Source organism: Phyllobates terribilis, unplaced genomic scaffold, assembly GCF_046119375.1.
Source record: "Phyllobates terribilis strain yellow unplaced genomic scaffold, ASM4611937v1 Scaffold_11__3_contigs__length_659146591, whole genome shotgun sequence".
Classification (NCBI taxonomy): Eukaryota; Metazoa; Chordata; class Amphibia; order Anura; family Dendrobatidae; genus Phyllobates; species Phyllobates terribilis.
In genome coordinates, this window is record NW_027362771.1 from 133340927 (window position 1) to 133356672 (window position 15746).

General features: G+C 44.1%; 1 protein-coding gene across 1 annotated transcript in view; it reads left to right on the forward strand.

Moving 5' to 3' along the window:
* TMTC2 (transmembrane O-mannosyltransferase targeting cadherins 2) overlaps positions 1-10401 on the forward strand; it is a 370418-nt gene extending 360017 nt beyond the window's left edge. The window contains exon 12 of the mRNA XM_073651619.1: positions 9419-10401. Within this exon, the coding sequence (XP_073507720.1) occupies positions 9419-9598 (180 nt within the window). The 3' untranslated portion in view covers positions 9599-10401. The remainder of the gene's footprint in view (positions 1-9418) is intronic.
* The last annotated feature ends 5345 nt before the right edge of the window (positions 10402-15746 follow it).

Below are 15746 nucleotides of genomic sequence, written 5' to 3' on the forward strand. Positions count from 1 at the left end.
AATTTACATTCTTCAGCAATTAGGATAGATTCTGTTTGTAATAAGAAAACCAATTTACATGATGTTAGAATATAGTTAATTTGACAAAAGTATCCCATAGAGAATCAGTAGTATAATTGAAAGCCTCTCAAGTATAGGATCACTTCCTCTTTTGCAATCACTTTGTTAGGGTTGTAAGCGATCGGTTTACAGACATTTAGACAGATTGCCTTTATGTAAACAGAAATTAGGGCGCACCATGAATTTATGGGCATGACCGCTGAAGAGGTAAACGTCAATGAAGATTAGCTGTAATTGTAAAAATCTACCCTAACTGCATTGCTGAATTGGATGAAAATGAAAGAAATATGTCGAGATTTTATAAACTTTCCTGACTACCACAAATGTCTGTCTTGGGATTTCCTGCATTATTCATGTAAGAAAAGTCACTTTTCTTTCCGTTTGTGATTGCGGATATCCTACTTTCACACTGGTTATTTCTGTATTTTGTTTTATGGAGGGGCACAATTGTACAGTTATTAGATGAAATGGGTGACATAGTAATATTTGCTTTTACAAAGACATTTTTTGCACTACATGTCTATCTTTCAATATATAACATGCACATTAGAGCCAGTTTAATAGTAGGCTAGTTAACGTGTTATGTTAGTGATTGGGTAGTTCAGATTTAAACCCAGATACCTAGTATTGTAAGGGAACAATGTTAACTGCTGTGCCACCATTTCTTAGTTGTTAGGAGTGAATCCTACTCCGAAACTGCATCCACTAGAACAGGGATGTCAAACTCAAAAACTTGGAGAAAGTTGCGGGCCAACCAGTATACAGTATAATGGCTCCACAAAGTCCTCCATACAGAATAATGGGCTCCACATAGTCCTCCATACAGAATCATGGGCACCATATTGTCCTCCATACAGAATAATGGGCCCCACATAGTCCTCCATACAGAATAATGGGCCCCACATAGTCCTCCATACAGAATAATGGGCCCCACATAGTCCTCGATACAGAATAATGGCCCCACATTGCCCTCCATACAGAATAATGGCCCCGCATAGCCCTCCATACAGTACAGTGGGCCCCACATCATCCTCCATACAGAGTAATGGACCCCATAGTCCTCCATACAGAATAATGGCCCCACATAGCCCTCCATACAGAATAATGGCCCCACATAGTCCTCCATACAGAATAATGGCCCCACATAGTCCTCCATACAGAATAATGGGCCCCACATCATCCACCATACAGAATAATGGGCCCCACATAGTCCCCCAAACACTATAATGGCCCCACATAGTCCTCAATACAGAATAATGACCCCACATAGCCCTCAATACATAATAATGGCCCCACACAGCCCTCCATACAGAATAATGGCCCCACATAGTCCTCCATACAGAATAATGGGTCCCACATAGTCCTCCATACAGAATAATGGTCCCACATAGTCCTCCATACAGAATAATGGGCCCCACATAGTCCTCCATACAGAATAATGGGCCCCACATAGTCCTCCATACAGAATAATGGGCCCCACATAGTCCTCCATACAGAATAATGGCCCCACACAGCCCTCCATACAGAATAATGGCCCCACACAGCCCTCCATACAGAATAATGGCCCCACATAGCCCTCCATACAGAATAATGGCCCCACATAGCCCTCCATACAGAATAATGGCCCCACATAGTCCTCCATACAGAATCATGGCCCCACATAGTCCTCCATACAGAATAATGGCCCCACATACCCCTTCCGACAGAATAATGGGTCCCACGTGGAGCTCAGTACAGTAATGGGCCCCACATAGTCCTCCATACAGAATAATGGGCCCTACATAGTCCTCCATACAGTATAATAGGCCCCACAGACTCCTCCATACAGAATAATGGGCCCCAGATAGTCCTCCATACAGAATAATGGCCCCACATAGGGGTGGTGGTTCTGGTGTCGTGGGCCAAATAAAACCACCCTGCGGCCCAGAGTTTGATATGTATGCCCTAGAAGAATTAATAGCCTCCATCATAACCCTCATCAATGACATACATGATAGGACCAGAAGAAAGTTGACATAAACATAGACTTTTAACAGGTTGTCAACTAAGATGTTGTTCAATAAAATTCAATTTATTAGCTTTGAGCGCTTCTGAAGAGCATTTTAAAAATTATTTACTCTGTGCGTTTCAGGCACCTTTTAGACTGTAGCCCATAGATGTTGGCAAACCTCTTTCATTGCTTTTTTTCACTTTGGGCTGTGTTGATGCACTCCAAATGAAAATAAAAGTTCAGTTAAATATATTTATGCCTCATGCTGTTAATAGCCTCCTAGTGAACTCCCCTGGCTGCTGTAAGTTTCAGATCAAATTAAAGATGGGAATTTCAGAGACTTAGCTAGTTCTTTGAACATTTTATTGTAGGACAATGGCTTCAGGCCACGACGAGATATAAATTAGTTCATTTTACTGTAAAGCAGCGTAAATTGCATGTAAATATTGCTCTATGAAAGACTGCTATTTACTTTGATGTGTTTAATCTAGTTTAAGCCAGTAATTGCTAGTAGACACCATCATTCTTAAAATGGAAAGTCACGGTAGTAGTAAAGCGGAAACTATTTCAAATATTCCGTACAATATATTGAGTGAAACTTTAAAGGACACTTTAAAGCCAAATTTTGTTTGTCTATTTGGAGTATACTATTGCAGGTGAGCTTGAATAAAATGCTAAACTTGTATCTACATTGAACTTCATGTTTGAGGTCTTTTGTTCTTGAGAAATAGATCTTACCGCAGAATTATAAATTGATCTCAAATTTAGCTTAAGGATGAATATTGAACTGAACCTGTCACAAGGTTTTTGCTACCCCATTTGAGAGCTGCATAATGTAGGGGCAGAGACCCTGATTCTAGCGATGTGTCATTACTGGGCAGCTTGCTGTCATTTTGATAAAATCACTGTTTTATCTGCTGCAGATCTAGCAGTTATCTGTTTGGTGAGCACAGTATAACCTCAACTACACCACTGATTGACAGTTTGCTGCCTATGTACAGTGCACACATAAAGCTGCCAATCAGTGGTAGGGGTGGGGTTATACAGAGCTTATGAACATGGAGGACTGCTTGGCAGCAGGTTTATGAGTCCTCTAATGATAATCTCCTGCTGATAAAACTGTGATTTTATCAATAGTACACCAAGCAGCCCAATAAGTGACAAATCACTGGAATCAGTGTCTCTGTCTCTACTTTATGTTGCTCTCAGATTAAGTGTCAAAAACCTAGTGACAGATTCCCTTTAAGACTTGGGCTACAGAGCTATTTTTGCCGTAACACAGGTCTCACAGCCAAAAATCGCTTAATGCCGCTGCTAAATCACAGAGTAATGCAGGTGAATGAGGTCTTATTGCGACTCTTATGTTACCCCCACTAGCAAGTCACAAAGAATTCAGCTACTACTGACTTTTTGCAACTTGCTTGTCGCAGCACCCTATGGGTTGCAATTGTATCCAATTCACCTGCATTTCCTTTTGGGGGGGAAAATTCATCTTAAACAATAGGAAGCATTGAAGTTTCTGTGTAAGTGATGGCAATGCCTACTTTTTACAGTGAATGGGAGTGCTTGTTGCCGATGAGCGCTAGCCTCACATCATATTACTATAGATGCAAATCACTTTGGCTTAATTTTTGTACTTCTATTTAAAGTCTCAAATATCTTGTATAGCTGTTCAGACATGTTGGGAGACGTAGTTTTACAACAGCTGGAAGAGCCACAAGATACAGGTCACTGCTATACGGCATAATTAAGGAAGGAGAATGCCAAACTTGAGTGCTACAAAGAAATGGATTTATTCTTTCATCAGTGGACTTATCTGTCTTTATCTTTGCAATAATCCTGCCAAAAAAATAGCTGAGTGCACAGATTTTTTTTTAATGGAGAATGGCTTTTAAAAGCTTTTCTACAGCAGAGTATTTATCATTAACCTATAACGGTTGCTCAGTTGGTTTTTGCATCAGGATCCACTTTTTCCCTTTTTCACCCCAGTCACATTCTTGATTGTAGCAAGGAAGATTTCTATGCCTTATAAATACCAATGAGAGCACACTCTGCAGGCACCTTGGTTACTGATTTATATTTCATATCCGTTGTGAAGCAAGAATTCTTAAGAATATTCTTTTTGCCATCTTGTCACCATACAGTGGGGAAAAAAAATATTTAGTCAGCCACCAATTGTGCAAGTTCTCCCACTTAAAAAGATGAGAGAGGCCTGTAATTGACATCATAGGTAGACCTCAACTATGAGAGACAAAATGAGAAAACAAATCCTGAAAATCACATTGTCTGATTTGGAAAGAAATTTTTTCAAATTTTGGTGGAAAATAAGTATTTGGTCAATTACAAACTTGCAAGATTTTTGGCTCTCACAGACCTGTAACTTCTTCTTTAAGAGGGTCCTCTGTCCTCCACTCATTACCTGTAGTACTGGCGCCTGTTTGAACTTATCAGTATAAAAGACACCTGTCCGCAACCTCAAACAGTCACACTCCAAACTCCACTATGGTGACGACCAAAGAGCTGTCGGAGGACACCAGAAACAAAATTGTAGCCCTGCACCAGGCTGGGAAGACTGAATCTGCAATAGGCAAACAGCTTGGTGTGAAGAAATCAACCGTGGGAGCAATAATTAGAAGATGGAAGACATACAAGACCACTGATAATCTCCCTCGATCTGGGGCTCCACACAAGATCTCACCCCATGAGGTCAAAATGATCTCAAGAACGGTGAGCAAAAATCCCAGAACCACATGGGGGGGCCTAGTGAATGACCTGTAGGCAGCTGGGACCAACGTTACACAGGCTACCATCAGTAACACACTATGCCAGGGACTCAGATCCTGCAGTGCCAGACATGTCCCCCTGCTTAAACCATTACATGTCCATGCTAGAGAGCATTTGGATGATCCAGTAGAGTATTGGGAGAATGTCATATGGTCAGACGAAACCAAAGTAGAACTGTTTGGTAGAAACACAACTCGTCGTGTTTGGTAGAAACACAACTCGTCGTGTTTGGAGGAGAAAGAATGCTGAGTTGCATCCAAAGAACACCATACCTACTGTGAAGCATGGGGGTAGCAACATCATTCTTTGGGGCTGTTTCTCTGCCAAGGGACCAGGACAACTGATCCGTGTACATGAAAGAATGAATGGGGCCATGTATCGTGAAATTTTGAGTGCAAACCTCCTTCCATCAGCAAGGGCATTGAAGATGAAATGTGGCTGGGTCTTTCAGCATGACAGTGATCCCAAGCACACTGCCATGGCAATGAAGGAGTCGCTTCGTAAGAAGCATTTCAAGGTCCTGGAGTGTCCTAGCCAGTCTCCAGATCTAAACCCTATAGAAAACCTTTGGAGGGAGTTGAAAGTCCGTGTTGCCCAGCGACAGCCCCAGAACATCACTGCTCTAGAGGAGATCTGCATGGAGGAATGGGCCAACATACCAGCAACAGTGTGTGCCAACCTTGTGAAAAATTACAGAAAACGTTTGACCTCTGTCATTGCCAACAAAGGATATATTACAAAGTATTGAGATGAGCTTTTGTAGGTGTCTAAATACTTATTTTCCACCAAAATTTGAAAAACATTTCTTTCCAAATCAGACAGTGTGATTTTCAGGATTTGTCTTCTCATTTTGTCTCTCATAGTTGAGGTCTACCTATGATGTCAATTACAGGCCTCTCTCATCTTTTTAAGTGGGAGAAATTGCACAATTGGTGGCTGACTAAATACTTTTTTTCCCCACTGTATGAATGTTTTTGGTTGCTTCAATTAAACAATATTGAGCATATCATACAACAGCGGGCTTAGAAGTATCTTTAAAGCATTTTTTATGTAGCAATTACATAGAGATTTGTTAACTGTTCCGTTAATATGGATGTAATGACTACTTTTTATTATGAACATCTTGTGCAAAATGGGCAGCTGATACTTAATACACTGTTTAATAATTGATCGTTTTGATAATAAAGAATGTGTTTAATAATTTAAAAAATTGAGGTGAAAACTAAACCGCGCTGATCCTCTGCAGAGCTAGCATCTCTACTTTAGCCATGTCATCTCCAATAAACCATTACAGCACAGTGTACTAGGTAACAGACATCCTCAAGCTTTTCAAGTAGGCATGCTGCTTTTTCATGAAATAGGTAATGAATATGTTAAATATTTGACCAATTAATATCAGGGCTGTGGAGTCGGTATAAATTGGACCGACTCCAGCTCCTAAAATATATAATTGGGTACAGTAGTTCAATGCAGTTTGTGGGGAATATTTTTTTCATAAGAATTTGGGAAAGTAATGAAATGTCCTATAAATGTCTGTCCTATTCCTGATCTAAGGGTCTGGACTTTTAGCTGAGATAAATCTGTGCTGCAGTAAATTTATCACTTAAACATGAGCCATGTATGAGGGACTTGGAGTCGGTGTCATGGAAATTGAGGAGTACAGTTAGGTCCATATATATTTGGACAGAGACAAATTTTTTCTACTTTTGGTTCTAGACATTACCACAAAGAATTTTAAACAAAACAAGTTCAGATGCAGTTGAAGTTCAGACTTTCAGCTTTCATTTGAGGGTATCCACATTAAAATTGGATGAAGGGTTTGAGTTTCAGCTCCTTAACATGTGCCACCCTGTTTTTAAAGGGACCAAAAGTAATTGGACAATTGACTCCAAGGCTATTTCATGGACAGGTGTGGGCAATCCCTTCGTTATGTCATTCTTAATTAAGCAGATAAAAGGCCTGGAGTTGATTTGAGGTGTGGTGCTTGCATTTGGAAGGTTTTGCTGTGAAGTAAACATGCAGTCAAAGGAGCTCTCCATGCAGGTGAAACAAGCCATCCTTAAGCTGCAAAAACAGAAAAAACCCATCTGAGAAATTGCTACAATATTAGGAGTGGCAAAATCTACAGTTTGGTACATCCTGAGAAAGAAAGAAAGCACTGGTGAACTCATCAATGCAAAAAGACCTGGGCGCCCACGGAAGACAATAGTGGTGGCTGATTGCAGAATAATCTCCATGGTGAAGAGAAACCCCTTCACAACAGCCAATCAAATGAACAACAGTCACCAGGAGGTAGGCGTATCAATATCCAAATCTACCATAAAGAGAAGACTGCATGAAAGTAAATGCAGAGGGTTCACTGCATGGTGCAAGCCACTCATAAGCATCAAGAAAAAAAGGCTAGTCTGGACTTTGCTAAAAAACATCTAAAAAAGCCAGCACAGTTCTGGAAGAACATTCTTTGGACAGATAAAACCAAGATCAATCTTTACCAGAATGATGGAAAGAGAAAAGTATGGCGAAGGCGTGGTACAGCTCATGATCCAAAGCATACCACATCATCTGTAAAACACGGTGGAGGCAGTGTGATGGCTTGGGCATGCATGGCTGCCAGTGGCACTGGGTCACTAGTGTTTATTGATGATGTGACACAGGACAGAAGCAGCCGAATAAATTCTGATGTATTCAGAGCCATACTGTGTGCTCAGATCCAGCCAAATGCAGCCAAACTGATTGGTCGTCGTTTCATACTACAGATGGACAATGACCCAAAACATAAAGCCAAAGCAACCCAGGAGTTTATTAAAGCAAAGAAGTGGAATATTCTTGAATGGTCAAGTCAGTCACCTGATCTCAACCTAATTGAGCATGCATTTAACTTGTTAAAGACTAAACTTCAGACAGAAAGGCCCACAAACAAACAGTAACTGAAAACCACCGCAGTGAAGGCCTGGCAGAGCATCAAAAAGGAGGAAACAGAGCGTCTGGTGATGTCCATGAGTTCAGGACTTCAGGCAGTCATTGCCAACAAAGGGTTTTCAACCAAGTACTAGAAATGAACATTTTATTAACAATTATTTAATCTATCCAATTACTTTTGGTCCGTTTAAAAACAGGGTGGCACATGTTAAGGAGCTGAAACTCCTAAACCCTTCATCCAATTTTAATGTGGATACCCTCAAATGAAAGCTGAAAGTCTGAACTTCAACTGCATCTGAATTGTTTTGTTTAAAATTCATTGTGGTAATGTCTAGAACCAAAATTAGAAAAATGTTGTCTCTGTCCAAATATATATGGAACTAACTGTAAATCTTAAGGTCCCGTTACATTAGTTTAACTGGCAACAATAAACGACCACCAGTAGGCTGCTTGTTTCCTGATCGGCAGTCATTACACAGGCCGACCCTGCTTCACATGCTGAAGTATCTAGAACGTTCAGTGCTGGTTTGGCAGCCATTGTTCTCGGCAGCACAGGTCCTGTTTACAGATAGAACAGCAGCCTCTTTAAACTGCAGTGTTATCGTGAAACTAGTGTTCCTGAGATCGCACATTCATGATAATCGCAAATGTACTTTTAGACTAGTGATAACTGCCAGCTGTATGGTTGTGATACTGGTGCCACATAATGCTGTGCTTTCCCTGGTGCCACTGGTGCACAAAAGTTACTTAACCTACAAGGAGCTGGGGAGGCAGATTGGAGAACACTGTATACTATAGCTATCTCTGGAGGAACGTGCCAACAGAGTTTTGCTTTTTAGGCAGGTAAAATGAGTTTTCTAGTGGTAAAGCGCTTTATAAAACTTTCCTTCTTTTCATTCAGTATTTTGTTACCTGAAGCATTTCATGCAGCACTTTTAAAGCATTTTTAGAAGGGTTTTTTCCTGAAGAGTTTTTTGCAGCCTTCAGATCGGACAGGTCATGTGGCCACTGCACTAAAAGCCTGGCTACCGGGAGGAAATGAATTTTCAGTCAGTCACGCGGTGTGGTTACAGCCGCCAGTCACTATGTACTGAGCAATGACTGAAGCCTCTGTTACTGAAATCCAGAAGCTGTTGGGAGAAATAAAGTTAATTTCCTTCCAGAAGCCGGACCTTCTGTGCAGCGTTGGCACATCTTTAGAACTCTGTTAACCTGTAGATTAACCACATATCTGCAAGTTAATAGTGTTTGGTGTTGTGACAGGTTACCTTTAAGCAATTTTTTATGCATTTTCTGACTTCAAAATAGACTTTGTGTACAAAACCTTCCAGGTGACCTTGATGACATCTATAAATATATATGGAGGAAATATGATTCAGGCATAAATACGGAAAGGATTCTTTACAGTTAGAGTAGTCAAACTATGAAATATCCTACTTCAAGATGTAGTAATGTCAAATGCTATATTAGTATTAAAAAAGCTAATGTATATAATAATCTATTGATGGAAATAAAGAAGAAAAACACAATATAAAAGGTTGTATTTGATAGATATGTGTTCAATTACCATGAAACTTTGAGTATAACTGGTACTGTTGGCCATAAGCACAAGTATCACCATTTTCGTTGGGGCACATTTATCTAATTTTAATTTTCTAATTCCAGTATCCTGCTGCTTTAATGAATCTGGGTGCCATTCTTCATCTCAATGGTAAATTAGAAGAAGCAGAAGCCAACTACCTCCGAGCTCTTCAGTTCAAGCCGGATGATGGCATCACTCAATCTAACCTTCGCAAGTTGTGGAACATCATGGAGAAACAAGGTCTAAAGACATCGAAAACGTGACAAAGAGGACTAGAGACTTTTGACCAAATGTTAGTTTCTAATATTGGACATGAAAGGAACAGATGAGCTACAAGCTGGGCGTCCTGTCTGGGAAGCCTAGGTGATTTTAGGAGTTTTTTGCTTTTTGGCAAAGTAGTTGTATAAAAAAAGGGAAATTATGATGTTGGGGATATGAAATCCCCAAAGGGATTAGGAAATGCTTGCATTAGCCCGGATTACGAAAGGCACTTAAAGTGAGGTCTGTCTTCATCACAATGCAACCGGTGCATAATTCTTAAGTAGGCCAAAATCGATAGTAGTCTATAAAGTTATAATTCAAGGTATAACAGTATAGGTAATCTTCAATACTAAAATAATTAATAATTATTTACATCGATTCCATTACAGAGCTAATTCACTAATTCTATTACATGTTTAATTATTTTCTGCCAAACTAAGCTGTTTTCAGTAGGGTTGCTGATATGATCGGAAGAGATTTCTTTTTACATGCGTGTATGATTGAGCTTGAACAGTGATGAATTGCTTCTAACAAAAGCAATGCAACACAATTCATTATCAGGATATCTTAATATTCTGTCTCCGTCTTAGTTACATTAGTACGAGACCATTTGTTTTTACAAAGTAAAATCAAAGGGTGACACGAACCATGCCCTGCCTCTGCTGGAAGTTTAATATGTGGTAGTGAGTGAAGGTGATGAAGGACCTGATTGTTTTTCCTTTTTGTGTGCGTGTGTGTTTTAAAATCCATAAGATTCTCCTTTATTTTAAGGCAAATAAAATATTTATTTTGTAAAAATGAAAAAGATTGATAACCACAATATTGTCTTCTATTGATTTCTATATAATGGTAGATGAAGATCCAGTAATTACGTTACACAAGTGTATAACTAAAAGTGTTCAGAAATCTTGAAACTTATATAAATCTTCTATGTGTGGCATGGGAGTGATGCTATTACCTTCCTGATATGACCACAGTCACATTTCTGTATTGGTCTTTCAGTTTATTGTGGTGATTTCCCATAAACCACATAGATTGACCATGCTAAATTAGAACAGTAGACCTCATTTATCCAAAAGCTGGACTTAATAACTAAAGCCACCATTAAATTCTTAAAGTAAAAATAAATTACCCTGAGACGGGTTGTAGTGGACTGTATGTATTCATTGGGTAAACAATAACCCTGTTCCATTTATTGTAATATACAGATGTAACAAACTCTAACTGAACATCAAACATATTGCATACCATGATGAAGCATGCTTTACCTTGACTTTTTGATATGGCATGTGCCTGTGTGAAATGTCAAGATAAAGTTTGCTACATCTGTATAAGGATTTAACAATCCAACCATATAAAATCAGGACAGTAGTAATTTCCTGTGTATTTAAAGGGGAATGGTCTGCACAAATAATTTTCTACAGCTCTGTTGTACTAAATAGATTATCATTATATTTACTATATGTGATAATATAGTGAATTATATTATTATCTGAGACTGTCTTCCCCAATCTGACTGGACACTAAGAAATTTCAGAGTACAATTATTTTTTTTTACTATGGGCCTAAGAACTAATAGGCAGGTAGTAGCGAGGCAACTACCTGCGTGTTCTACCCGAGGCCGGCTCAGGATTCTGCTGCTCCATATCAACAGAGTAGTTCTTCTTCCAGACTGCTCTGTTTACGGGGCATGACTGTCAAAGTCATTCTGACCAACAGCCGACTCCCAGCAGTTTTGCATCGGAGAGCCGTCTGTTAATCAGTATGATGTCGGCAGTCATGCCCCGTAAACAGAGCAGAGCGGATTAGAAGCCGCTGAATCGCTGCCTGGAGCTAGCTGTGATCCTTCCATGCCGGCAGGGATCAGAGATGAGCACAATAGGCAGGTAGTAAGCTTGTTAGTCCTTAGGCCCATAGTAAAAAAATTCTATAGTCTTGGATAACCCCTTTAAGCCAGAAGTGTGTCTTAAGTTATTAAAAGATAAACTTGGCCAGTTAATGGAAGTTGGTCATATCCAGCTGGGCTTCAGTCCCCCTTCTTATTTTTAAGGTGCATGCTAAAATTGCATATCCTTGATAAATGTTACCTCCATTGTTACTTTTATTTTGCAATCTAAAAATGTTTAGTCCTCATATGACACCCAAAGCTATATACTTAAGGCTAATTGGCCACAGATATGCAGTGTCTCCAACAATTTCTAGTACAGCACATGTGAATGGGTTTTTTTGAAACAGTATTCTGGGTAGAAAAAATCAGCACAATAAAGATCACCAGTCAGAACACTGTATATTTAGGTAACAGTCCTTGTCCTGTTTGAAAAGCTTCTAAAAACCTTGACACACTGGTTCCTTCACTGAAGTTTAAAGGGGTTCCCAGAAATGACAGATAACTTATCCTTTGTATTGCTGAGTGCCCAAGCAATCATGAGAACAGTGGCCTAATTTGAATGGCGTGATGGGCAACCAGCTTGCTGCCAGTCTGCTGAAAGTCTGTAGTACTGATGGACAACCTAGTGCTGTATGACGCGCCCCCTGGGCCAGTGCTGTAGTGCGGCGCACGTGTGCGCGGGGGAATACCCGGAGCCGGATCCGATGGGGGTAGTAGTCTCCGAGTGGCGGGGACCCGGTCCGTGCCCAGGGTGGTCAAACTAAGTGTGTGGCAGTCTTTGTAGATGTTGTTTAAGTGTCGACTACGCCACCCGTTGATTTGCGGTCGCAAGGCCGCCGCTGCAGAACAGTCCGCTGAGGCCGGTGGTATGTGTGCAGCAATGGTGGTATAACCCCCAACGGGAGAGGTATGGCCTCAGGGCAGCTGGTGCGGGTGAAGGGAGTGATAGAAAGGGCGTCCCGGTACCTTTAGTGCTGGTAGTGCGATGGAACACAGAGACTGATTGCAGTTTTCAATGCTTTACTCACAGATGTTATCAGTGTCAGTCCTGCAGGTGATGACGACCCGAGCCGTGCTGCGTCCACCAGGTACGGGGATCGACCAACCCCCAGGCAGTTCCAGAGTGTGACCTTGAACTCCTTTCTCCGTTCCTTTCTCTGGCCGTCCCCACTAGGGACCCACCCATGTCCAGCTTCCTCGGGCCTTCTGGTGGCGAAACCTATCTCCGGTTTCCCTGACCCTATGTGGCGTGCCTTCGTGGTGAGTGTAGTGAGTGGTCGCGCCAAGACGTGGCCACGACCTCCGGTTCCTGGCTGAGGATAAGTGGCCTCCACCAGTTCGGGATCCGGTACCCTGATCTGCCAACCCTTCACCCGCTGACTCCTAGCGTGTTCGGGTTCCCTCTTCCTTCATGTCTCTGGGCCTTTCTCCAGGTTCCATTCCTTCCTTGTTCCTTGTTCCTTTCCTCTTGTCTTTCTCTCTCTTGCTCCCTTCAGGAGCAGCACCCAGACAGGGCTGCTGCTCCCTGTCACTACTCTTCTCCTCTTCTTCTGTCTGACTGAACTCCTAAGATGATGCCCACCTTTTATACTCCCTCTGACACCCGAGCCCAGGTGACTAGCCACCAATGGGCTCCTTCCTATGCCCAGAGTCCCTCCCCTCTCTGCTCCTGCACCACTGGGATATTCCTCCCCCCCTCCCACTCCAGCCAGGGACAGACGCTGTCGTACCTGCACATCTATCTGGTGGGAGTACCGTTGATCTGTCCCCCGGAAATGGGATGTATGTGGTGCATGCAGCTAACTGAGTTCTAGTCCACACTCCATCCTTACCCGGGAGTGGAATACCACACCTCTGGTTCGAGGTGCAATACCCCTGTAGCAGCCGAGCCCTCGGGGTGCTACATTCCCCCCTGGTAAACCACAGCACGTCCTCGGGCTGAAATAGAGTAAAAACAATTTTTAAAGTGTACGTACACATAAAACACATCAACTTTCATCCATCCCTTTATGGGAGGTTTTCTCAACAGCTGGCTAATGCCACCGGAACTCTTTTACAAAAACACTATGTAAAACTTTGGCATCATATCAAATTTCACATTAAGGCATTCTCAAATAAAACATTCTTGAATTCTCGGGTTCTTGGGATCTTGGGATCTGGCCGCTCTCAGTCTTCGGCCAGGTAGAGGGAAGGGATGACCGCTCTCAGTCCTCGGTCAGGTTAGGGATTAGGGCAAAAATAGGCAACAGTTCTCTTTCTGTCCCAACGGGGACCACACTCTTAGTGGAAACAGTCCCACAACAGTCCTTATACCCGGTCGGGTAACTATTTACATCTCCTCTTTTACCGTTTACGATTAACGGTGTGCTCCACACGCTCCTTTCTCTTCCTCAGGTTCAGACCCGTCCGGGCCCTCTTTCTCCTCCTCCTCCTGGTACGATTGCTCCTCTTCTTCCTTGACCCGGTGGACATGAAGGGCGTACCACCCCTTCACTCCCTTATGCCTGGTATAGGTGACGGTATCTCCAGGCACCAGGTCCCGTCCACTGTGCCCCTCCGGTAGGTGGGACTCTACGTCGCTCCTGTTTACAAACACCTGGCTTATGGTCTTCGGGTCTTGGATGATGCCCCAGCCACATGCCATGTGAAACTTAGCAACAGTCCCGGTGACTCGGGGACCGTGAGCTGTACGGGGGGGTCCTGGCGGGTCCTTGTCTTCTGCTCCACGTTTTTAATGTGGAGCCACTCCTCCTTCACTTTCCTCTCTCTCCGCTCCCGCTCAAACGTTGCCAGTTGTTGGCGGCAGGTCTCATAGCGCCCGGGTCTCCTGAGTGAACCCCATCAGGTCTTCTCCAGTGGGGTCCCCCTCGAATTGGGCGTCCTCCAGCGGGGTGAAGAGAGGTCCACGGGCTCCGGAGCTGGGATTAGCGGTTCATCTGGGGCCCTTGCTCCTACGGGATGACTCTTCCTGGAGCGGGGGTTGGTGTACTCAGGCGGCCAGACGAATGGTGTCCCATCCGGGCAGGTGTGCTGCTCATACAGGTCTTTCCCCAGTGATGGCACGACTGGGGGCCCCGGCTGGGGTGCAGCGCCCGCGGGCACTCGGCCTTTTAACCAGGCCGGTGACTTTCTGATCGTGCCCGGTGTTGGGGAGCACGGTTCAGGGCGAGGCTCCGCTGCAGAGCTTGCTGGTGGTGGAGGTACGGTGGGCGGTGCGGCACCCAGAGCTTCGGGTCCCGCGGCGGGAGGTAGGGGCAGGTCCGCGGCCTCAGGGCCCGGAGTAACGGCGTTCCCCTTACTTGTCGTTGCGGCCTCCCCCGCGGCGTCGTCCCCGGCCTCCGGTCCGCTTCTGCTGCCTCTCGGGATCGACGCGGTGCTGGATGGTGGCTGCACCTCCGGTTGGCAGGTCAGCGTGCGCCGGGTCAACTCCTCCTTCCACCCGGCGAGCACGTCTCGTTGCGCCCAGATCATCCTCCTGTTCAGCTCTTCCAGCGCGGCCTGCGCGTACTCCGGTTCTTCCTTCTGGAGCACCGCTAGCAGCTCTGCAATCTGGTATGGCGGCTGTGGCGGTGAAGCTCTCCTCCGTATCCGACATCCTCCTCCCCCCTAGTGGACCGTGGCCTACCTTGCGATGATCCTCTTCCGTAGGCCGCGGCTCCGCAGTGGATCGTCAGGGTTGAGGACCTTCCGTCGCGCTCCTGTGACGTCGGCGTCACTGGGCTCCTTCCAGGACCTTACGCAACGTCCGGACGTGAGGCGGGGCTTCAGTTCTCGCGGGCTTTCGGAGTCCACACCCCTCTTCTTCCCGCGCGGCGTCCTCAAGATGGCGCCCAATGGCGGGAAAACTCCACGGATGGCGGGAAGAAGGCAGAAGATGGCGTCGGATGGCGAGAATCGGCTCCGGATGGCGGGAAACGACTCCGGACGGCGGGAAACTTCACCACAGGTAAGTAAAAAGTCTCTTTTTCAGGCACGCAGTACCCGGTGGTTACGGGAAACTTCACCACAGGTAAGTAAAAAGTCTCTTTTTCAGGCACGCAGTACCCGGTGGTTACGGGCACGAGATCCTGCCGGCTACGCCAAAGTTGACGCGCCCCCTGGGCCAGTGCTGTAGTGCGGCGCACGTGTGCGCGGGGGAATACCCGGAGCCGGATCCGATGGGGGTAGTAGTCTCCGAGTGGCGGGGACCTGGTCCGTGCCCAGGGTGGTCAAACTAAGTGTGTGGCAGTCTTTGTAGATGTTGTTTAAGTGTCGACTACGCC